The sequence below is a fragment of the Salmo salar genome, chromosome ssa15, assembly GCF_905237065.1.
Source record: "Salmo salar chromosome ssa15, Ssal_v3.1, whole genome shotgun sequence".
Taxonomy (NCBI): Eukaryota; Metazoa; Chordata; class Actinopteri; order Salmoniformes; family Salmonidae; genus Salmo; species Salmo salar.
Window position 1 is genome coordinate 21,294,387 of NC_059456.1, and position 25,717 is coordinate 21,320,103.

Here is a 25,717-nt window from a genome sequence, read left to right on the forward strand (position 1 = left end):
CGTCACAGTCAGAGAAAGAGAGACAGACAGAGAGACAGAGAGACAGACAGAGAGACAGACAGAGAGACAGACAGACAGACAGACAGACAGACAGACAGACAGACAGACAGACAGACAGACAGACAGACAGACAGACAGACAGACAGACAGACAGACAGACAGACAGACAGACAGACAGACAGAGCGAGCGAGCGAGCGAGATAGCATCTGAGACTTAGCTGGGTGCTTACTGACTTGGACAGTGTTGGAAACATTTTAAAATCCCTCCCTCCCTCCCTCCACCTGTTTCTCTCTCCTCCTTTCCCTCTCTCCCAGCCTCCCTTATCTCCCTCCCTCATTCTGTACAAACACTTTCTCTTACAAAAACACCACAACAACATAATCTGTCCTAATCTTATGAAGTCACAAAAATCCATTAACTGTAATTTGTTAGATTATTATGACTCCTGAGTTTGTTTAGACCCAGCCTTTATTATGATTCAGAGTTTATTAGCGAGATAAACTCTTTAGGTATCTTATTTGCATTTTCAAAACATAAATGACCGCCTCTAAACTTGGCAGCACAGATGGTTAATTCAGAGGCTGTGTTTTATAAAGCTGAAGGCAGCATTTATCACTATCTGTGCAAACAAAGCACAAGCGCCTATTAGGGCCAAGTATTGAAGGTAATTTACTTCCCTATCTAAAGCTCAGAGCTGCTTCTCTCTCCCCGGATACTCATGTTATTCACTGTGTTATCAGCCTCAATATTTGTGGAGAGTGGTGACCCATAACGACTCATAACGATGCATAAAGACTCATAACAACCCGTAACAGCTCATAACGACCCACAACGACTCATAACGGCCCATAATGACCCACAACGACTCACAAAAACCCATAACTACCCACAACGACTCATAACGACCCATACCAACGCATAACTACTTATAACAACTCATAGTGTAAAATAACAACTTTAAAGTTAGTGAAGTTAAGGAAGAAAATAGTAGGTTGTTAGACAAGATGTAGCTGGCCGGGCTTCAGGCTGAGGGGGGAAACATTGGCATAGATGGGATTTTCTCTCTCATTGAGCAGCTACTACTCTACTACTGCTACATCATTACAGAAAAATACTATAGATTCTAACCCTTAGACTGGACTCCTGAGGTAGAAACATTTCTGTTACTCTGTGTTACTAAAGTCAAGTTTGTTTCTTACTACTGTTTCTCTGTGTGTTAGAGATGTCCACTTCTACTGACAGACACACTCTGGCCCTTCCTGGGAGGCCCAGCTCTATGTCAAACCTCACCTGACCTTCTAATCCCGGACCAACACCATCAAACCTACAGTACTCTGACAGTCTTGTAGTTCTATAACATCAACCCTCCAGTCCTCTGACAGTCTTGTAGTTCTATAACATCAAGCCTCCAGTCCTCTGACAGTCTTGTAGTTCTATAACATCAACTCCCCAGTCCTCTGACAGTCTTGTAGTTCTATAACATCAGTCCTCTGACAGTCTTGTAGTTCTATAACATCAGTCCTCCGACAGTCTTGTAGTTCTATAACATCAACTCTCCAGTCCTCCGACAGTCTTGTAGTTCTATAACATCAACCCTCCAGTCCTCTGACAGTCTTGTAGTTCTATAACATCAACCCTCCAGTCCTCTGACAGTCTTGTAGTTCTATAACATCAACTCCCCAGTCCTCTGACAGTCTTGTAGTTCTATAACATCAACTCCCCAGTCCTCTGACAGTCTTGTAGTTCTATAACATCAACTCCCCAGTCCTCTGACAGTCTTGTAGTTCTATAACATCAACTCTCCAGTCCTCTGACAGTCTTGTAGTTCTATAACATCAACTCTCCAGTCCTCTGATAGTCTTGTAGTTCTATAACATCAACCCTCCAGTCCTCTGACAGTCTCGTAGTTCTTTAACATTCATCCTCCAGAGCTATGGCCCTTTGACATTCATCCTCCAGAGCTATGGCTCTTTGACAATCATCCTCCAGAGCCATTGCCCTTTGACATTCATCCTCCAGAGCTATGGCCCTTTTACATTCATCCTCCAGAGCTATGGCCCTTTGACATTCATCCTCCAGAGCTATTGCTCTTTGACATTCATCCTCTAGAGCTATTGCCCTTTGACATTCATCCTCCAGAGCTATGGCCCTTTGACATTCATCCTCCAGAGCTATGGCCCTTTGACATTCATCCTCCAGAGCTATGGCTCTTTGACATTCATCCTCCAGAGCTAGCTATGGCCCTTTGACATTCATCCTCCAGAGCTATGGCTGTTAATTGATGTTAATTATTTTCCAAACCCTCTCGATCCTTTTTCCTACCACCTGCCTGCTGGGAAATCACACTGAGTCCTTTATTAATGTATTTCATCTTCTATATCTCCAGGGTTGTTGTATAGTGGGTTCTATATCTCCAGGGTTGTTGTATAGTGGGTTCTATATCTCCAGGGTTGTTTTATAGTGGGTTCTATATCTCCAGGGTTGTTGTATAGTGGGTTCTATATCTCCAGGGTTGTTGTATAGTGGGTTCTATATCTCCAGGGTTGTTGTATAGTGGGTTCTATATCTCCAGGGTTGTTGTATAGTGGGTTCTATATCTCCAGGGTTGTTGTATAGTGGGTTCTATATCTCCAGGGTTGTTGTATAGTGGGTTCTATATCTCCAGGGTTGTTGTATAGTGGCCTCTATATCCACACACACACACACACACACACACACACACACACACACACACACACAAAATCCTAGGAAATGTTATTTACACCAACTGTCTCCAATCAATCAATCAAACCAATGTCTGGTTGTGTGTGTGTGTGTTTGGTGTAGGGGATCACCTTAAACCTGTAACAGTTGAAACAGTTTGAACATATATTATGACAACATACGGGGACGTTTTGCTTTCTTTTTCGGCAAGATTTTTTGGGGCTCTCGAGAATTTTTTTTCTTGAGCAAAGTCAAAGTTCGGTTACCGAAGTCTCTTTTCGTCACATGTGCCGAATATAACAGGTGTTATATTTCAAAGCACTTCATGGCTACAGATGTGAGTGCTACGGGTCGGTAGTCATTTAGGCAGCTTACCTTGGTGTTCTTGGGCACAGGGACTATGGTGGTCTGCTTGAAACATGTTGGTATTACAGACTCAGTCAGGGAGAGGTTGAAAATGTCAGTGAAGACACTTGCCAGTTGGTCAGCGTATGCTCGTAGTACACGTCCTGGTAATCTGTCTGGTAATGCGACCTTGTGAATGTTGACCTGTTTAAAGGTCTTACTTACATCAGCTATGGAGAGCATGATCACACAGTGGTCTGGAACAGCTGACGCTCTCATGCATGTTTCAGTGTTCCTTGCCTCGAGCGAGCATATATATCATTTAGCTCATTGGTATGCGGACACTGTAAAGTCCATGGAGAATAAGAACACCTCCTCCCAGCTGCCCACTGCACTGAGGATAGGAAACTCTGTCACCACCAATAAATCCACTATAATTGAGAATTTCAATAAGCATTTTTCTACGGCTGGCCATGCTTTCCACCTGGCTACCCCAACCACGGTCAATAGCACTGCACCCCCCACAGCTACTCACCCAAGCCTTCCCCATTTCTCCTTCTCCCAAATCCAGTCAGCTGTTGTTCTGAAAGAGCTGCAAAATCTGGACCCCTACAAATCAGCCGGGATAGACAATCTGGACCCTTTCTTTCTAAAATTATCTGCCGAAATTGTTGCAACCCCTATTACTAGCCTGTTCAACCTCTTTTTCGTGTCGTCTGAGATTCCCAAAGATTGGAAAGCGGTCATCCCCGTCTTCAAAGGGGGGGACACTCTTGACCCAAACTGCTACAGACCTATATCTATCCTACCCTGCCTTTCTAAGGTCTTCGAAAGCCAAGTGAACAGACAGATTACTGACCATTTCGAATCCCACCGCACCTTCTCCGCTATGCAATCTGGTTTCAGAGCTGGTCATGGGTGCACCTCAGCCACGCTCAAGGTCCTAAACGATATCGTAACCACCATTGATAAGAAACAATACTGTGCTGCCGTATTCATTGACCTGGCCAAGGCTTTCGACTCTGTCAATCACCACATCCTCATCGGCAGACTCAATAGCCTTGGTTTCTCAAATGATTGCCTCGCCTGGTTCACCAACTACTTCTCTGATAGAGTTCAGTGTGTCAAATCGGATGGCCTGTTGTCCGGGCCTCTGGCAGCCTCTATGGGGGTGCCACAGGGTTCAGTTTTTGGACCAACTCTTTTCTCTGTATACATCAATGATGTCGCTCTTGCTGCTGGTGAGTCTCTGATCCACCTCTACGCAGACGACACCATTCTGTATACTTCTGGCCCTTCTTTGGACACTGTTAACAAACCTCCAGACGAGCTTCTTTTTCATACAACTCTCCTTCTGTGGTCTCCAACTGCTCTTAAATACAAGTAAAACTAAATGCATGCTTTTCAAACGATTGCTGCCTGCACCTGCCCGCCCATCCAGCATCACTACTCTGGACAGTTCTGACTTAGAATATGTGGACAACTACAAATACCTAGGTGTCTGTTTAGACTGTAAATTCTCCTTCCAGACTCACATCAAACATCTCCAATCCAAAGTTAAATGTAGAATTGGCTTCCTATTTCGCAACAAAGCATCTTTCACTCATGCTGCCAAACATACCCTCGTAAAACTGACCATCCTACCGATCCTTGACTTTGGCGATGTCATTTACAAAATAGCCTCCAATACCCTACTCAATAAACTGGATGTAGTCTATCATAGTGCCATCCGTTTTGTCACCAAAGCCCCATATACTACCCACCACTGCGACCTGTACGCTCTTGTTGGCTTGCCCTCGCTTCATACTCGTCGCCAAACCCACTGGCTCCAGATCATCTACAAGACCCTGCTAGGTAAAGTCCCCCCTTATCTCAGCTCACTGGTCACCATAGCAGCACCCACCTGTAGCACTCGCTCCAGCCGGTATATCTCTCTGGTCACCCCCAAAGCCAATTCCTCCTTTGGCCGTCTCTCCTTCCAGTTCTCTGCTGCCAATGACTGGAACGAACTACAAAAATATCTGAAACTGGAAACACTTATCTCCCTCACTAGCTTTAAGCATCTGCTGTCAGAGCAGCTCACAGATCACTGCACCTGTACATAGCCCATCTATAATTTAGCCTAAACAACTACCTCTTCCCCACTGTATTTATTTATTGATTTTGCTCCTTTGCACCCCATTATTTCTATTTCTACTTTGCACTTTCTTCCACCATAAATCCACCATTCCAGTGTTTTACTTGCTATATTGTATTTACTTTGCCACCATGGCCTTTTTTGCCTTTACCTCCCTTATCTCACCTCATTTGCTCACATTGTATATAGACTTATTTTTCTACTGTATTATTGACTGTATGTTTTTGTTTTACTCCATGTGTAACTCTGTGTTGTTGTATGTGTCGAACTGCTTTGCTTTATCTTGGCCAGGTCGCAATTCTAAATGAGAACTTGTTCTCAAATTGCCTACCTGGTTAAGTAAAGGTGAAATAAATAAAATAAATAAAAACGCTTGTGTCACTGGGCAGCTCGCTGATGTGCTTCCCTTTGTAGTCTGTAATAGTTTGCAAGCCCTGCCATATCGAACGAGCGTCAGAGCCGGTGTAGTAATATTCAAACTCAGTCCTGTATTGACACTTTGCCTGTTTGTTGGTTCGTCGCGGGAAAAGCGGGATTTCTTATAAGCTTCCTGGTTAGAGTCCCGCTTCTTGAAGCGGCAGCTCTACTCTTTAGCTCAGTGACGATGTTGCCTGTAATCCATGGCTTCTGGTTGGGGTATGTACGGACAGTCACCGTGGGGACGACGTCATCAATGCAGTAATTGATGAAGCCAGTGACTGATGTGGTGTACTCCTCAATACCATTGGAGGAATCCTGGAAAATATTATAGTCTGTGCTAGCAAAACAGTCCTGTAGCTTAGCATCTGCTTCATCTGACCACTTTTTTATTGACCGAGTCACTGGTGCTTTCTGCTTTAGTTTTTGCTTGTAAGCAGGAATTAGAAGGATAGAATTATGGTGAGATTTGCCAAATGGAGGGCGAGGGAGAGCTTTGTATGTGTCTCTGTGTGTGGAGTAAAGGTGGTCTAGGGTTTTTTCCCCTCTGGTTGCACATTTAACATGCTGGTATAAATGAGATAAAACGGATTTAAGTTTCCCTGCATTAAAGGCCCCGGCCACTAGGAGTGCAGCCTCTGGATGAGCATTTTCCTGTTTATTTAGGTATCACGCACCAGCTGTTGTTTACAAATATACATAGACCGCCACCCCAGAGGCTCCTGTTCCAACCCGCCAATTTTGTCATTCAGCCACGACTCGGCGAAATATAAGATATTACAGGTTTCAATGTCCCGTTGGTAGGATATACGTGCTTGTAGTTTGTTCACTTTATTATTTATTATCCATCGGCCAACGCAGATTAGCCACTCGGATCCTTACAATGATATGATATATATTTTTTCTCCGGGTGTCTGGAGTAAATCCCTCTCGTCCGACTCATTAACCTCTATGGGCTAGGTGGGATGCTAGCGTCCCCCCCGTGGTGCACTCCATCAACAGCAGGTGCATTTCAAGAGCGGCAAATTTGAATCCAAATAAATGTCAAAATTCAAATTTTTCAAACATACAACTATTTTACACCCTTTGAAAGATAAACATCTCCTTAATCTAACCACGTTTTACGATTTCAAAAAGGTTTTACGGCGAAAGCATAAATTTAGAGTATGTTAGGACAGTACATTTACAAGAGTTGTGTGTAATGTTTTGTCAATTGAAAGACAGGGTCACCAAAACCATAAAACCAGCTAAAATGATGCACTAACCTTTTACAATCTCCATCAGATGACACTCCTAGGACATTATGTTAGACAATGCATGCATTTTTAGTTCTATCAAGTTCATATTTATATCCAAAAACAGCGTTTTACTATGGCATTGATGTTGAGGAAATCGTTTCCCTCCAATAACCGGCAGTCAAGTCAACACCACAAATTAAATAATTAAAATTAGAAAACATTGGTAAAATATTATATTGTCATTTAAAGAATTATAGATTTACATCTCTTGAACGCAATCAACTTGCCAGATTTAAAAATAACCTTACTGGGAAATCACACTTAGCAATAATCTGAGCACTGCGCCCAGAAAAATACGAGTTGCGATACAGACTAGACGTCATGTTGGGGAGATCTAAAATCGAAAATACTATGTAAATAATCCATTACCTTTGATTCTCTTCATCAGATGTCACTTCCAGGTATCACAGGTCCATAACGAATGTAGTTTTGTTCAAAAAAGCTCATCATTTATGTCCAAAAATCTCCGTCTTGTTAGCACATGATCTAAGCCAGCCGGACTTCTCGTCATGAACGAGGGGAAAAAATATATTTACATTCGTTCAAACATGTCAAACGTTGTATAGCATAAATCATTAGGGCCTTTTTTAACCAGAACATGAATAATATTCAAGGTGGACGAATGCATACTCTTTTATAACGTATTGGAACGAGGGTACCCAACATGAACTCGCGCGCCAGGTGTCTAATGGGCCATCATCGTTCCATGGCTCTTGTTCGGTCAGATCTCCCTCCAGAAGACTCAAAACACTTTGTAAAGGCTGGTGACATCTAGTGGAAGCAATAGGAAGTGCCAAAATATTCCTCAGCCCCTGTGTTTTTCAATGGCATAGGTTTAAAGGTAATACAACACATCAGGTATCCACTTCCTGTCAGAAAATGTCTCAGGGTTTTGCCTGCCAAATGAGTTCTGTTATACTCACAGACACCATTCAAACAGTTTTAGAAACTTTAGAGTGTTTTCTATCCATATATAATAAGTACATGCATATTCTAGTTACTGGGTAGGATTAGTAACCAGATTAAATCGGGTAAAATAATTTTATCCAGCCGTGCAAATACTGCCCCCTAGCCCTAACAGGTTAAATAAAAATTATTTGTCCAGTTCATGGTGAGTAATCGCTGTTTTGATGTCCAGAAGCTCTTTACGGGCAAGGTGAGCGCTACAATCAGTCCTGTGCCATACCAACAGTAAAGCATCCTGAGACCATTCATGTGTGGGGCTGCTTCTCAGCCAAGGGAGTGGGCTCACTCACAATTTTGCCTAAAAACACAGCCATGAATAAAGAATGGTACCAACACATCTTCCAAGAGCAACAGTTTGGTGATGAACAATGCCTTTTCCAGCATGATGGAGCGCCTTGCCATAAGGCAAAAGTGATAACTAAGTGGCTCGGAAAACAAAACATCAATATTTTGGGTCCATGGCCAGGATATTCCCCAGAACTTAATCCCATTGAAAACTTGTGGTCAATCTTCAAGAGGCGGGTGGACAAGCAAAACCCCACAAATTCGAAGTTAATTGACAGCATGCCAGGGCGGATTGCAGAGGTCTTGAAAAAGAAGGGTCAACACTGCAAATATTGACTCTGCATCGACTTCATGTAATTGTCAATAAAAGCCTTTGACACTTATGAAATGCTTGTAATTATACTTCAGTATTCCATAGTAACATCTGACAGAAATATCTAAAGACACTGAGGCAGCAGCCTTTGTGAAAATTAATATTTGTGTCATTCTCAAAATTTTTGGCCACGTCTGTATACTGCACGACTTTTCAAAATCCTAACATTGCTGCGCTTCCCGCCCCCCCCAAATAAGATATAGATGTACTATTGTAAAGTGGTTGTTCCACTGGATATCATAAGGTGAATGCACCAATTTGTAAGTCGCTCTGGATAAGAGCGTCTGCTAAATTATGTAAATGTAAATGTAAATATGTATAGTCCCCATATTTGGGGACTCTATTTGATTTAGTTTTGTACAATTCAGTCTGGTATGAGAACGATAGCACCTATCTGCAAAAGCATGGTGTCTGCTGAAAGCTAAGTATCTTGGCTATCGATCTCTGCCTTAAAATCACCAGTGTGAATTATTACCATATATAGGCATGCACATGTATAAGGGCAGGCCGTGCCGATGATCTCATTTCAAGATGGCTGCTACCTACATTTCGGTTAGTGTTTTGAAACATAAACAAAATAAACACGGAATACGTTGATTCACACCGAAAGGCGGGACTCCACAGATCATGAGGATGGTCTTATTTGTCGGCCTGTGACCGTTATTGATCACGAGCCCCAGAGCCAACATGTTGATTTACACAACGTTTTCACCAAACAGAAAACATCTTACAAGGCTTCCATTTGGTCTGTTTGAGCTATAGCTACATAGGGGGATATTACATGAATCCTTAGGTTGGTAGGAACACATCTAGCCTATTGTCAATGTTATCTGATGATGTATGACTTAATGGCAACATCAAATATCCACCGAGTGACTATATATTTGCGCATGAAGAACATGATGAAAAACACTTGGATATCCCCTGTACGTCTCCCGACACCACCACAATGTTTGAGAGAGGTTGGTGTTGTAGAAATATATTGTTTATAGTGAACAATAACTTTTAGGCTCATCCAGTGTGCAAAAACAGTGCGATTACCACATTCGTGACACTATAGAGAAGTTGGAAGGACACTTGAATGTACCCTGGATGGGTGGGTATCATTTGTGATACGTTCCAACAGGAATCTGTTCCAAAAACTTTGTAAATAACAAAGTTGCCAACAAACAGCGCATACAAAGTTGTATAGCGGCTAATTAAGATACCGGGTAGGGAGTGGGCAATTTAATTACGTTTTTCACTCACCATGTTTATTCCGAAAAATATCTGTCCTCACTCTGGTAGCCTATTGACAAACATTTAAGAATAAGCTACGTGGTGAGTTGATGCCTATTTGGCAGCTAGTTAGCTAGGTGAATTGATCATGCTACTTTGTATGCGTTGTTTGTTGATGTCCTTGTACATTACATTTACATTTAAGTCATTTAGCAGACGCTGTTATCCAGAGCGACTTACAAATTGGTGCATTCACCTTATATCCAGTGGAACAACCACTTTACAATAGTACATCTATATCTACAAACGTTTTTGGAACAGATTCCTGTTAGAACGTTCCACAAATTATACCCACCCATCCTGGAAACCCCCATAACACCACCACAATATTTGAGTGAGGTTGATATGGTACAAATTGTGATTTTTTTACTGAACTAATAACATTTCAAATATGTAATAGCACTGGATTTATAGACATATGCCAGTTTGGAGAGGTTTAGGGACACACCTGACCACTTACTAAAACATCTGCCCATTTCTAGTTGTTAGGTCTATCAATCCCATTTTTTTCTGATATTGATCATATGTTGTGGAAGCCATTTGATGTGTTTCTAAATCTACATTTTGTCATTACATCTAAGAGGTTAAACGACTGTCTTTCTTGTATTTTTTTTGTCTTGCCAACGCAGTGGCTCGCACAATAAACGATGTGTCACAGACGAGGGTCACACATTATAAGATTCTTCACTTGGTCGTGAGGATTCTCCATGCCACACTGCCTCGACAAAACAATGATGTGATCAGATTGTTAACGTAGCTAGAACGAGCTGTGGCTCAAAGCAGCCTCATAACTGTCAGTCAGACATTTACGCTTGCCATAGAGTTGAAATATCTAGCAAACATTTTGAATTGAACAACATTGCTTGTGAACTTCAGAGCTGTAATGATTTGACACTTTGGTTTTAAAGTCAAGTACAAACGTATACTAGTAGTCATGGATCCTGCTGGAGTGTCTACACACTCCAGGTGATGCGAAACAACGTATAATCTCACTGGCTTCTTCTCAGGCAATCTCTCCTTGTCTATTGCTGTTAACCATTCTCAAAACTTGTCATTCCACATCTCACACTTAAAGAGCATTGCAGATTTTGTGCCGATAATATCGAAACATGATTAAAAACATTGAGACGTCTGGGACTCCTCAAAGACTGGATCGGTAGCTCTCAGATTGCGTCTCTGACCCGCTCACGTTAAACGCCCTGAGTAGACAACGACATCGGGATTCTGTCTCCGATCTCCAAAACTCGTCTGGGAAATTGGAGCTAGAACCATGAAGTGTGGATATAAAAAGACCTCTGCAAAAACATAACTAAATGCAGATTTCTTAATCCATTTTATTCATTCTGACTATTTTGAGGAAGTGTTATGGCTATGTTGTAGCTACGGTGGCACAAGAGGAACAAACAACAGTAATATTGCAGTTTAGGGAGAATGCGAGCACAGACATTCAATTCGCCGAGTTCTGCTGGGAAAAAAACAAACCTATGTATATGGACAAAGACTATTATTCGGCATGGAATACTATTCAAACCGCTTGGCAATAGCGGTTAAGGTGTTGGCCAAAAAGGTTTGGACCTCTATACGTAACGGTTAAGGTGTTAGCTTGACAGTCGCTGGACCCGGGTTTGACTGGACCCGGGTTTGACTGGACCCGGGTTTGACTGGACCCGGGATGGAAACCTGGTTAGTGTCTCTCTCTCTCCTTTCACTGCATCCTAATTGACCCATTTTTGCTTCTGAGTCTGTTGGAGATGATCAGCTGGAGCAAAATTAGGTGTACAATCACTGATCTACAAATGGTATTCCCTGCCAAATAATAGGCAACTTGTGATTAAGATTTGCAGAGCTACGCCTACCCTGACTTAAAGGAGCTGCATGGTCAATCCGGCAATTGCATTGGCCGTGCGGCATTGACGTTGATACTGCCTCTGCAGAAGTCAGGGTATTTATACTTTTTGTGCTTCGGGGAGCAGCGCAGAGCTGTTGTGAAGGAAGTTGTCAGGTAACTGTGTTTGTGTTTACACAGGATCTCCCTCCCCAACTACCGTCAACCAATCATGTCAATGTGGAACTATACAGAGCCCTACACATTGTTACAATGTGGGAGGCACACAGCGATGCGGTACGGAGCTTAATTTGACCTCTGCATACCTCCGGAAGGCTCCGTAAATGCGTCACACCCTCCGTATAGATCAATCATAAGTTGGCTTATAGGCGACTTCCCCCCTACCCCCACACGTGCACAGCCAGACATTGATTGATTGGAGACAGATTGTGTCATTTCTTTGGATTCTCTACCTGCAGCGAACATGCTGGAAATACCTATTAAAAACAAGGTGCCCCACCCCAAAAGAAAATGACAAAAAGCCCTAAACATGAGGAATATCTGATCAATTTAGATAGGGATGGAGAGAGTGGGTAGAGGTGTATTTGTTTTAACAGATTTTCCCATGGAGTGGGGTCGTCCCATATTGGATATTGGATAGATCAGAAGTAGAAAGGAGAGATAAGAGGAGAGTGCTGAAAGAGCACATCAGAAATGTCAATGTACTTTGGATAAAGGCCTCTACTACGTGGCTTTTATCTTTTACCTTTATCTAACTCAGCAAGTCATTTAAAAACAAATTCTTATTTACAATGATGGCCTAGCAGGGAACAGTGGGTTAACTGCCTTGTTCAGGGGCAGAACGACAGATTTTTTTTTCACCTTGTCAGCTCGGAGATTAGATCTAGCAACCTTCTGGTAATTTGCCCAAAGCTCTAACCACTAGGCTACCTGCCACATATGTATAAACTGGAAATGACCTTATTACCGTTACCTAAATTTCACACTACATTTCTGTGTACGCCATTTCTGAAAAGTCTGCACATGTTAAAAAAAATATTGAGATTTATAAACTTGGCGCACGCAACACATACCCATGTTTCCCGTTATAAATCAGACCTGTCGTAAAATGGTGCGTACGTGAATGAGCATTAAAACTCACCTGTCCTTGTGCTTGTCTCCACCCCCCCTCCAGGTGTCGCTCATCTTCCCCACTTATCCCCTGTGTATTTATACCTGTGTTTTCTGTCTGTAAGTTGCCACTTCGTCTTGTTTGTTCAAGTCTACCAGCGTCTTGTCTCAACTCCTGTTTTTCCCCAGTCTCTCTTTTTCTCGTCCTCCTGGTTTTTGACCATTGCCTGTACTGACCCTGTACCCGCACACCTGACCAGTCTGCCTGATCCTGCCTGCCGTCCTGTACCTTTGCTCCACCTCTGGACTACCAACCTCTGCCTGACCTGACCCTGAGCCTGCTGCCGTCCTGTACCTTTGCTTCTACTCTGGATTATCGACCCCTGCCTGTCTTGACCTGTCGTTTGCCTACTTCTGTTGCTACAATAAACATTGTTACGTCAACACAGTCTGCACTTGGGTCTTACCTTGATTCCTCATACACTCACCTTTTCATGGTGACAATAACAGCCTTTATTTACTGTATAATTTAGAACTGTTGTCATTAGGCCACGGCACGTAAAGATGAATTCTTGTTCAATATTTAGTTTATCAATAGATTATTACATTTCTGAGATTAAATAGGCTATGATGTCACGCTCCTATTCTGCCTTGGTATAGGCTCAGAGATTAAACAGGCGATGATGTCACGCTCCTATTCTGCCTTGGTATAGGCTCTGAGGTTAAGCAGGCGATGTCACACTCCTATCCTGCCTTGGTATAGGCTCTGAGATTAAACAGGCGATGATGTCACGCTCCTATCCTGCCTTGGTATAGGCTCTGAGATTAAACAGGCGATGATGTCACGCTCCTATCCTGCCTTGGTATAGGCTCTGAGGTTAAGCAGGCGATGATGTCACGCTCCTATCCTGCCTTGGTATAGGCTCTGAGATTAAACAGGCGATGATGTCACACTCCTGTCCTGCCTTGGTATAGGCTCTGAGATTTAAAAGGCAATGATGTCACTCTCCTATCACACAGAAATATTGTAGCCTATCGCACAGCAATAGGCCTACTGTAGCCTACCCATACTGTCAAATATTTTATATAAGCCACCAGTCTATTTACTGTGTTGGCAGGATGTTTTAATCGTTAGCAATCATTTATGCTGTATCTGGAAAAGGACCGTCCGTTTCGGAAAGAGAAAACTATGGCTAATTGTTGTGGACTTGTCGGCAGAACGTTTTGAATTCAGGGCAAGCTACTCACAACATTTTCTCTGCAATAGTTACTTAGTATGTGTTTAAAGTAATGTCGCCTACATATCTGCCTTTTTCTACCATGTCCTTTTCAAGCTGCTTCAACTCGGGGTAGATTGACAGGCTGGAGGAATTAGCCATCTCTGAACACTAAACTACATTATTTCCTATAATTACTGAGGAAGAACTAAATTAGCTGCCGTCTGCCTGTCTGTCTACCTTTCCGTCTGCCTGGCTGTCTACCTTTCCGTCTGCCTGGCTGCCTACCTTTCCGTCTGCCTGGCTGCCTACCTTTCCGTCTGCCTGTCTGTTTTCTTTTCAGTCTGACTGTCTGCCTACCTTTCCGTCTGCCTGGCTGTCTACCTTTCCGTCTGCCTGGCTGTCTACTTGCCAGCTGGTCTGTCTACCTGCCAGCCTGTCTATCTGTCTGCTTGTCTTGCCTGCCTTCCTGCCTGTCTGCCGGTCTGCCTTCCTGTCTTGTCTGTCTGCCTGCCTGCTTGCCTTCCTGCCCGCCTGTCTGCCCGCCTCTCTGCCAGCCTGTTTGTCCATCTGCCTGTCTTGCCTCTCTGCCTGCTTGCCATGGTTGCCGTGGTTGCAAAGACAGATGAGGAGACTGGATGTCGAGCCTTCGATAAGACTTCACACTTGAGGTAGGTTTGCCATCAACGGCCTGTCCTGTGTGTGGGTGTGTGTTAGCCCTGAGAAGTAGAAAGCAGTGACTTCATGGTAGTGACAGGTGTGGGTGTTAACCCCAAGAAAGGTGCTATATCACGGGTATGTGTGTGTGTGTCATGTTTACCCCCTGGGAGAAGTAGAACGCAGCGATGCCCAGGGGCCAGAAGCAGCAGAGCATGGAGAAGATGGCCAGGCCCAGGTGGTCTCTGGGTGGGATCACTATGAAGTTATCTTCACTCTCGCTGTCACTGGAGCAGTCCGTCTGAAAGAGACCAACAGTGTTAATATAGTTCACCACCATGACAGTTCATATATAACATGATCAAGTTATCTTCACTGGAGCAGTCCGTCTGAAAGAGACAAACACTGTTAAAAAGGAGAACGGGGATACCTAGTCAGTTGTACAACTGGCCCAATGCTCCTACCACCATTACAGTTCATATAGAACAAGATGAAGTTATCTTCACTCATTGTACAGGAGGAGAGAAACAACTTTACTGAAATACATTTTTAGGACGAGTGGAGAGACAAAAATAAGAAAAAAAAGGGGAAGTTTCCCACGTTACAGGGACAGTTAAAACTTCTTATGGATACGTGGGACGGTAGCGTCCCACCTGGCCAACATCCGGTGAAACGGCAGAGCGCCAAATTCAAATTAAATTACTATAAATATTACACTTTCATGAAATCACAAGTGCAATACATCAAAATAAAGCTTAACTTGTTGTTAATCCAGCCAAGGTGTCAAATTTCAAAAAGGCTTTACGGCGAAAGCAAACCATGCGATTATCTGAGGACAGTGTCCAGCACACAAATGCATAACAAATCATTTTCAACCAGGGAGTTGCGACACGAAAGTCAGAAATAGCGATATAATATATGCCTTACCTTTGAAGATTTTCTTCTGTTGGCACTCCAAAATGTCCCATAAAAACTCAGTTTAGCTGGAGCGCTTCAGTCAATATTCCACTCGGTTTCCCTCCTTCAAAATGCATACAAAATGAATCCCAAATGTTACCAATAAACTTATCCAAACAAGTCAATCAACATTTATAATCAAACCTTAGGTACCCTAATACGCAAATAAACAATAGAATTTAATACGGAGAATCGTTATTGTCTTTACCGGAGATAAACAAAAAGAACGCGCTCTCTCGGCCATGCGCTTGGAAACTCTACAGCTAAAATGGGAGCCACTTAGAAAAACTACAACTTCTCCCTAATTTTTCCAAAAACCAGCCTAAAAGTCTTTCTAAAGACTGTTGACATCTAGTGGAAGCCCTAGGAACTGCAATCGGGGACGATTTCACTCTATTATAAAAGTGCCAGGCATTGAAATCAGTAGTATGCTGAATTTTTTAAAATTTTTTATGGTTTGTCCTCGGGGTTTTCGCCTGCCATTTCAGTTCTGTTATACTCACAGATATATTTTAACAGATATATTTTAACAGTTTTAGAAACTTTAGAGTGTTTTCTATCCACATCTACCAATTATATGCATATCCTAGCTTCTGGGCCTGAGTATCAGGCAGTTTACTTTGGGCACGCTTTTCATCCGGATGTCAAAATACCGCCCCCTATCCCAAAGAAGTTTTAACATTTCCACAAACTTCAAAGTGTTTCCTTTCAAATGGTATCAAGACTATGCATATCCTTGCTTCAGGTCCTGAGCTACATGCAGTGAGATTTGGGTATGTCAAAAAGGGTCCAATCCTTTAATGTGCATCTTCTTGAGCCACTCCTTTGTTGCCTTGGCCGTGTGTTTTGGGTCATTGTCATGCTGGAATACCCATCCACAACCCCTTTTCAATGCCCTGGCTGAGGGAAGGAGGTTCTCACCCAAGATTTGACGGTACATGGCCCCGTCCATCGTCCCTTTGATGCGGTGAAGTTGGCCTGTCCCCTTAGCAGAAAAACACCCCCAAAGCATGTTTCCACCTCCATGTTTGACGGTGGGGATGGTGTTCTTGGGGTCATAGGCAGCATTCCTCCTCCTCCAAACACGGCGAGTTGAGTTGATGCCAAAGAGCTCCATTTTGGTCTTATCTGACCACAACACTTTCACCCAGTTGACCTCTGAATCATTCAGATGTTCATTGGCAGACTTCAGACGTGCATGTATATGTGCTTTCTTGAGCAGGGGGACATTGCGGGCACTGCAGGATTTCAGTCCTTCACGGCGTAATGTGTTACCAATTGTTTTCTTGGTGACTACGGTCCCAGCTGCCTTGAGATCATTGTCAAGATCCTCCCGTGTAGTTCTGGGCTGATTCCTCACCGTTCTCATGATCATTGCAACTCCACGAGGTGAGATCTTGCATGGAGCCCCAGGCCGAGGGAGATTGACAGTTCTTTTGTGTTTCTTCCATTTGCGAATAATCGCACCAACTGTTGTCACCTTCTAACCAAGCTGCTTGGTGATGGTCTTGTAGCCCATTCCAGCCTTGTGTAGGTCTACAATCTTATCCCTGACATCCTTGGAGAGCTCTTTGGTCTTGGCCATGGTGGAGAGTTTGGAATCTGATTGATTGATTGCTTCTGTGGACAGGTGTCTTTTATACAGGTAACAAACTGAGATTAGGAGCCCTCCCTTTAAGAGTGTGCTCCTAATCTCAGCTCATTACCTGTATAAAAGACACCTGGGAGCCAGAAATCTTTCTGATTTTGAGGGGTTCAAATACTTATTTCCCTCATTAAAATGCAAATCAATTAATAAAATTTTTGACTTGCATTTTTCTCAATTTTTTTGTTGTTATTCTGTCTCTCACTGTTCAAATAAACCTACCATTACAATTATAGACTGATCATTTCTTTGTCAGTGTGCAAACGTACAAAATCAGCAGGAGATCAAATTATTTTTTCCCTCACTGTAGGTTGAATTCATTAAAACTCGTTTTTCAACCACTCCACAAATTTCTTGTCAATAAACAATAGTCTTGACAAGTCAGTTAGAACATCTACTTTGTGCATGACACAAGCAATTTTTCAAACAATGGTTTACAGACAGATTATTTCATTTATAATTCACTGTATCACAATTCCAGTGGGTCAGAAGTTTACATACACTAAGTTGACTGTGCCTTTAAACAGCTTGGAAAATTCCAGACAATTATGTAATGGCTTTAGAAGCTTCTGATAGGCTAAACTACATCATTTGTAACGGCCGTCGTAGGAAGTGGACCAAAATGCAGCGGGTACGTGAATGCTCATCTTTATTTTATGACGCACACTATACAAAAACAACAAAATGAAAAAACGAACGACAGCTAAACAGTAATGCAGGCTAAACATAGCAGGGCACAAACAACCTCCCAGAATAGCCACAACAAACACACCCCTATACATAGGACCTTCAATCAGAGGCAACGAGGAACAGCTGCCTCCAATTGAAGGCCCAATCCCAATAAACTAAACATAGAACTAAACACCCTAGATCTAACATAGAAATATCCCCGGACTAATCTAAACAAACACCCCTCTACAAAACACATATACCAACAAACCCCGAACCACATAAAACAAACACCCCCTGCCACATCCTGACCAAACAATACTAACAAATAACCCCTTTACTGGTCAGGACTTGACATCATTTTAGTCAATTGGAGGTGTACCTGCAGATGTATTTCAAGGCCTACCTTCAAACTCAGTGCCTCTTTGCTTGACATCATGGGAAAATCAAAATAAATCCGCCAAGACCTCAGAAAAAAAATTGTAGACCTCCACAAGTCTGGTTCATCCTTGGGAGCAATTTCCAAACACCTTAAGGTACCACGTTCATCTGTACAAACAATACTACACAAGTATAAACACCATGAGACCACGCAGCCGTCATACAGCTCACGAAGGAAACGCATTCTGTCTCCTAGAGATGAACGTACTTTGGTGCGAAAATTGCAAATCAAACCCAGAACAACAGCAAAGGACCTTGTGAAGATGCTGGAGGAAACAGGTACAAAAGTAACTATATCCACAGTAAAATGAGTCTTATATCGAAATATCCTGAAAGGCTGCTCAGCAAGGAAGAAGCCACTGCTCCAAAACCGCCATAAAAAAGCCAGATCATGGTTTGCAACTGCACATGGGGACAAAGATCGAACTTTTTGGAGAAATGTCCTCTGGTCTGAAGAAACAAAAATAGAACTGTTTGGCCATAATGAACATTGTTATGATTGGAGGAAAAAGGGGGATGCTTGCAAGCCGAAAAACACCATCCCAACTGTGAAGCACGGGGGTGGCAGCATCATGTTGTGGGCGTGCTTTGCTGCAGGAGGGACTTGTGCACTTCACAAACTAGATGCAATCATGCAAAGGGAAAATTATGTGGATATATTGAAGCAACATCTCAAGACTTCAGTCAGGAAGTTAAAGCTTGGTCGCAAATGGGTCTTCCAAATGGACAATGACCCCAAGCATACTTCCAACATTGTGGCAAAATGGCTTAAGGACAAAAAAGTCAAGGTATTGAAGTGGCCATCACAAAGCCCTGACCTCAATCCTATAGAAAATGTGTGGGCAGAACTGAAAAAGCGTGTGTGGGCAAGGAGGCCTACAAACCTGACTCAGTTACACCAGCTCTGTCAGGAGGAGCAGGCCAAAATTCACACAATTTGTTGTAGGAAGCTTGTGGAAGGCTACCCAAAAAGTTTTGTCCCAAGTTACAACCTCTCTGGGATAGGGGTCCTGCTAGCTAGACAACTTCCGGTGAAACTGGAGGGTGCACAATTCAAATAAATAATCATACAAATGTTGAATATTAAACATTTAGGTACATACAAGTGTCTTATAGGAGTTGAAAGCTTAAATTCTTGTTAATCTAACTCCACTGTCTGATTTACAGTAGGCTTTACAGCGAAAGCATGCCATGCGATTGTTTGAGGACGGCGCCCCACATCAAAATATTTTCCACCGGCACAGGTTTCCTAAATTCACAAATAGCGATTAAATATTCACTTACTTTTTGAAAATCTTCCTCTGATTTGTAATCCAATGGGTCCCAGCTATAACATGTAGTGTTGTTTTGTTAGATAAAATCCTTCTTTATATCCCAAAAAGTCTGTTTAGTTGGCACCATTGATTTGAGTAATCCACTCGTTCAACATGCCAAGATAGGAATCCAAAAATCTACCCCTAATCTTTGTTTCAACAAGTCTAAATACATTTAATCCTCAGATACCCTAAAATGTAATCAAACTATAATATTTCATAGCGAAAGAAGTATTTTCAAAAGGAATCCGATTTTAGCAGGTGCGCGTTGTCTTCATGGCGCGCGCACACACACATTTCCAAGCAGGTGTCCTTGTACTAAAACTCATTATTCTTACTCATTTTGGAAGAAACAAGCCTGAAACCTTGAACAAAGACTACTGACACTCAGTGGAAGCCATAGGAATTGCATACTGGGAGCTAGATTTCATTATTTCCCTATACTTTCCATTGTAAGAGCATAGGCTCTCAAACAAACAAAAAGGATTTCTGGTTGGTTTTTCTTAGGATTTTCTCCTACCATATATATTGTGTTATAGTCTCCTACATTATTTTAACATTTCTACAAACTTCAAAGTGTTTTCTTTCCAATGGTACCAAGTATATACATATCCTGACTTCAGGATTTGATCAAACAAAACAAAACTATGCTACATTTTATCTCTGGGACCCTCAGGGTGACAAATCAGAGCAAGATTACTGAATGTAAGTACATTATTTACCTTCAGAGGTGAATGTATCAAACCAGTTGCTGTGATACAAGTGGTTGTGCACTCTCCTTAAACAGTAGTATGGCATTCTTTCAGTGTAATAGCTACTGTAAATTGGACATTTAAACTTTCTGCCCTCATAAGACATGTCTATGTCCTGGAAAGTTTGCTGTTACTTACAACGTCATGCTCGTCACATTAGCGCACGTTAGCAACAACCGTCGCGGTATAGGGACACCGATATCATAGAGGTTAAATAGATAGTACACTTCTAAACTATTCTTTCATTAATTTGTATGGGTCACCTTCAGATGAGTCCCGTGATACTTGTAAGTGGTCATTATTAGTTTTTAGGCCAAACCGTTCTGACGCTACAGATGTTTTCGTGAGAACACCAATTTTTGGGAATTCTCATGGTCTGAAAAACACCTCTGTAGCTCGGCAACCATGCGGACGGCCGACATACGGTGGACTGAGACGCAGCAATAAATGTATATCTCTATCTCTATACCAACGTTATAAGGACAATGTTTGTTTGTTAGTTGTTGGTTTGAGAGTTCACCCAGATTAACCTCTATGGGCTAGGCGGGACGAATTCGTCCCACCTACGTAACAGCCACTTGAAGCCTGTGGCGCGATTTTCAAAACCTTAAAAATCCTATTACTTCAATTTCTCAAACATATGACTATTTTACAGCTATTTAAAGACAAGACTCTCGTTAATCTAACCACACTGTCCGATTTCAAAAAGGCTTTACAACGAAAGCAAAACATTAGATTATGTCAGCAGAGTACCAAGCCAGAAATAATCAGACACCCATTTTTCAAGCTAGCATATAATGTCACCAAAACCCAGAAGACAGCTAAATGCAGCACTCACCTTTGATGATCTTCATCAGATGACAACCCTAGGACATTATGTTATACAATACATGCATGTTTTGTTCAATCAAGTTCATATTTATATCAAAAACCAGCTTTTTACATTAGCATGTGACGTTCAGAACTAGCATACCCCCCGCAAACTTCCGGGGAATTCGCTAACATTTTACTAAATTACTCACGATAAACGTTCACAAAAAGCATAACAATTATTTTAAGAATTATAGATACATTACTCCTCTATGCACTCGATATGTCCGATTTTAAAATAGCTTTTTGGTGAAAGCACATTTTGCAATATTCTAAGTACATAGCCCAGGCATCACGGGCTAGCTATTTAGACACCCGGCAAGTTTAGCACTCACCATAATCATATTTACTATTATAAAAGTTTGATTACCTTTAGTTGTCTTCGTCAGAATGCACTCCCAGGACTGCTACTTCAATAACAAATGTTGGTTTGGTCCAAAATAATCCATCGTTATATCCGAATAGCGGCGTTTTGTTCGTGCGTTCCAGACACTATCCGAAATGGTAAAGAAGGGTCGTGCGCATGGCGCAATTCGTGACAAAAAAATTCTAAATATTCCATTACCGTACTTCGAAGCATGTCAACCGCTGTTTAAAATCAATTTTTACGCCATTTTTCTCGTAGAAAAGCGCTAATATTCCGACAGGGAATCTCCTTTTCGGCAAACAGAGGAAAAAAATCACAAAGGCGGGGGCGGTCGGGTCACGCGCCTAAGCCCAGAGTCCCTTGATCGGCCACTTGAGAAAGGCGATAATGTGTTTCAGCCTGGGGCTGGGATGACGACATTCTGTTTTTTCCCGGGCTCTGAGCGCCTATGGACGACGTAGGAAGTGTCACGTTAGAGCAGAGATCCTTAGTAAAAGATAGAGATGGAAAAGAAGTTCAAGAAATGGTCAGACAGGCCACTTCCTGTAAAGGAATCTCTCAGGTTTTGACCTGCCATTTGAGTTCTGTTATACTCACAGACACCATTCAAACAGTTTTAGAAACTTTAGGGTGTTTTCTATCCATATGTAATAAGTATATGCATATTCTAGTTACTGGGTAGGAGTGGTAACCAGATTAAATCGGGTATGTTTTTTATCCAGCCGTGTCAATACTGCCCCCTAGCCCTAACAGGTTTTAAGGGAGGAGAGATGCTGTTAAATGGTGAGTTCACCCAAATCAAATAAAAAATCTAATAAAATCAAATTTTATTTGTCACATGCTTCAACAGGTGTAGACTAACAGTGAAAGGCTTACTTACGGGCCCTTCCCAACAATGCAGAGAGAAAAAAATTGAAATAATAAAACAAATATTAACACAGGGAATAACTACACAATGAGTAACGATTACTAGGCTATATACAATACATACACAATGAGTAACGATTACTAGGCTATATACAATAAACACACAATGAGTAACGATTACTAGGCTATATACAATAAATACACAATGAGTAACGATTACTAGGCTATATACAATAAATATACAATGAGTAGCGATTGCTAGGCTATATACAATAAATATACAATGAGTAGCGATTACTAGGCTATATACAATAAATAGACAATGAGTAAACATAACTTGTCTATATACACAGAGTACCAGTACTGAGTCCATGACAGTACGATTTACTTGTCTATATACACGGTACAATATACAATGAGTAGCGATTACTAGGCTATATACAATAAATAGACAATGAGTAAACATAACTTGTCTATATACACAGAGTACCAGTACTGAGTCCATGACCAGGGGTACGAGGTAATAACTTGTCTATATACACGGGTTACCAGTACTGAGTCCATGTCCAGGGGTACGAGGTAATAACTTGTCTATATACACAGGATACCAGTACTGAGTCCATGACCAGGGGTACGAGGTAATAACTTGTCTATATACACAGAGTACCAGTACTGAGTCCATGTCCAGGGGTACGAGGTAATAACTTGTCTATATACACAGAGTACCAGTACTGAGTCCATGACCAGGGGTACGAGGTAATTGAGGTAGATATGTACATATATGTAGGGATACTGTGTTATTCCCACTATGGTGCAATTATTTTTGGTCAGAGAAAAACAAATCTCACAGCCCTTTCAATATCATTTTATTAAATCCCCAATCTTCTTTGGAAGAATACCAGTGATAGGTCTGTGTGCACCTGAAGCATAAATCCTAGTCATTACAGCAGTCCTTTGTACACTGTCTGGATTTGTGATGCAATGGTTTTCCTTTTCATTTTCCATCAACACAGGAGTGAGTATTAATATATTCTCACTGCTGGAGAATGTTCTAGGATGAGAGAGGTGGAATAAAAATAAATCACAAATTGACCTACCATCCTACCATCATCCCTGGTGCAGGGTACAAGCTATACTGGTGGCATGCAGGATGGAGAGAGATATGTAGAGAGAGGAAATGAAAAAGACTGTGTATGTGTGGGGGAGGGAGAGAGGGGGAGAGAGTGGGGGGAGAGAGAGGGACCCATCCACCAAACTACCAGGTGTGAAACAGGGAAGAGACTCAGGAGGTATGCTAATTTGGTATAGACGAGACCTAACCCACTATTAAATTAGTCAAAACAGGAACATTTTACATCTGGCTAGAAATTAATAAGAAAATTATCTCACCAGAGATAAATATCCTCGTGTGCTACCTATATCCCCCCAATATAATCCCCATACTTTAACGATGACAGCTACTCCATCCTAGAAGGGGAGATCAATTTAAAGGGCCAGGGACATGTACTAGTCTGTGGCAACCTAAATGCCAGAATTGGACAAGAACCCGACACCCTCTGCACACAGGGGGACAAACACCTACCTGGAGGTGACAGCATTCCCTCCCCCATATTCCCCCCTAGGCACAACTATGACAACATAACCAACAAAAATGGGTCCTGCAGCTCTGTCGGATGCTGGGAATGTACATAGTCAATGGTAGGCTTCGTGTGGACTCCTATGGTAGGTACACCTATAGCTCATCTCTTGGCAGTAGTACTGTAGTCTACTTTATCATTGACCTCAACCCAGAGTCTCTTAAAGCGTTCACAGTCAGTCCACTGACACCCCTATCAGATCACAGCAAAATCACAGTCTACTTGAACAGAGCAATACTCAGTCATGAGGCATCAAAGCCAAAGGAACTGAATAATATTAAGAAATGCTATAGATGGATGGAAAGTAATGTGGAAACCTACCAAAAAAACAATTAGGCAACAACACAACAGGTCCGTTGCTGTTGTTCTAGGATTGATTTGCAATTTTCGCACCAAATTACGTTCATCTCTAGGAGACAGAACGCGTCTCCTTCCTGAGCGGTATGGCGGCTGCGTTGTCCCATGGTGTTTATACTTGCGTACTATTGTTTGTACAGATGAACGTGGTACCTTCAGGCGTTTGGAAATTGCTCCCAAGGATGAACCAGACTTGAGGAGGTCTACAATTTTTTTTCTGAGGTCTTGGCTGATTTCTTTTGATTTTTCCCATGATGTCAAGCAAGGAGGCACTGAGTTTGAAGGTAGGCCTTGAAATACATCAGTGTACGTAAACTTCTGACTTGAACTGTAAGTTCGATAAATCCAAAGTATGCACCACACTGAACGCACTGAAACTGCCTGAAACTGCTGCAAGGAAAACACAGGGTTTTTTGGAAATGAATGTAATTCTGGTCTACCAAAATGCAATGACGCTGTCGATGTGATCAAAGCGTAACCAAGCTGGTTCTGGGACAGCAACACGATTAGACCCAACCAAATCATGAGAAAATAAAAATATAATTACTTGACACATTGGAAAGAATTTAACAAAAAAAATACAGAGCAAACTAGTATGCTATTTGGCCCTAAACAGAGAGTACACTGTGGCAGAATACCTGACCACTGTGACTGACCCAAACTTAAGGAAAGCTTTGCCTATGTACAGACTCAGTGAGCATAGCCTTGCTATTGAGAAAGGCCGCCTTTGGCAGACCTGGCACTCAAGAGAAGACAGGCTATGTGCACACTGTCCACAAAATGAGGTGGAAATCGTGCTGCACTTCCTAACCTGCCAAATGTATAAACATATTAGAGACATATATTGCCCTTAGAATACACAGATCCACAAAGCATTCGAAAACAAACCCAATTTTGATAAACTCCCATATCTACTGGGTGAAATTCCACGGTGTGTCATCACAGCAGCAAGATTTCTGACCTGTTGCCAAAAGAAAAGGGCAACCAGTGAAGAACAAACACCATTGTAAATACAACCCATATTTATGTTTATTTATTTTCCCTTTTGAGAGAGACAGAGAGAGAGAGAAACTCTTTTCAACCCCCCGAGTTCCATCTGTGCTTTATTCATTTCTTAACACAATATAACCCAGGCAATATGATCTATACTTTTCATTTCTTTCTACAGTACTGCCGTAGCAGAGGCACACCGAGATCACAGCATATCAT

At 42.1% G+C, this 25,717-nt stretch overlaps 1 protein-coding gene across 1 annotated transcript in view; it reads right to left on the minus strand.

The window, feature by feature from the left end:
• The window catches only part of LOC106571079 (synapse differentiation-inducing gene protein 1-like), a 100,869-nt gene that overhangs the window by 6,826 nt on the left and 68,326 nt on the right, over window positions 1–25,717 (minus strand). The window contains exon 3 of the mRNA XM_014143746.2: window positions 14,797–14,934. Coding sequence (XP_013999221.1) covers window positions 14,797–14,934 — 138 coding nt within the window. The remainder of the gene's footprint in view (window positions 1–14,796; window positions 14,935–25,717) is intronic.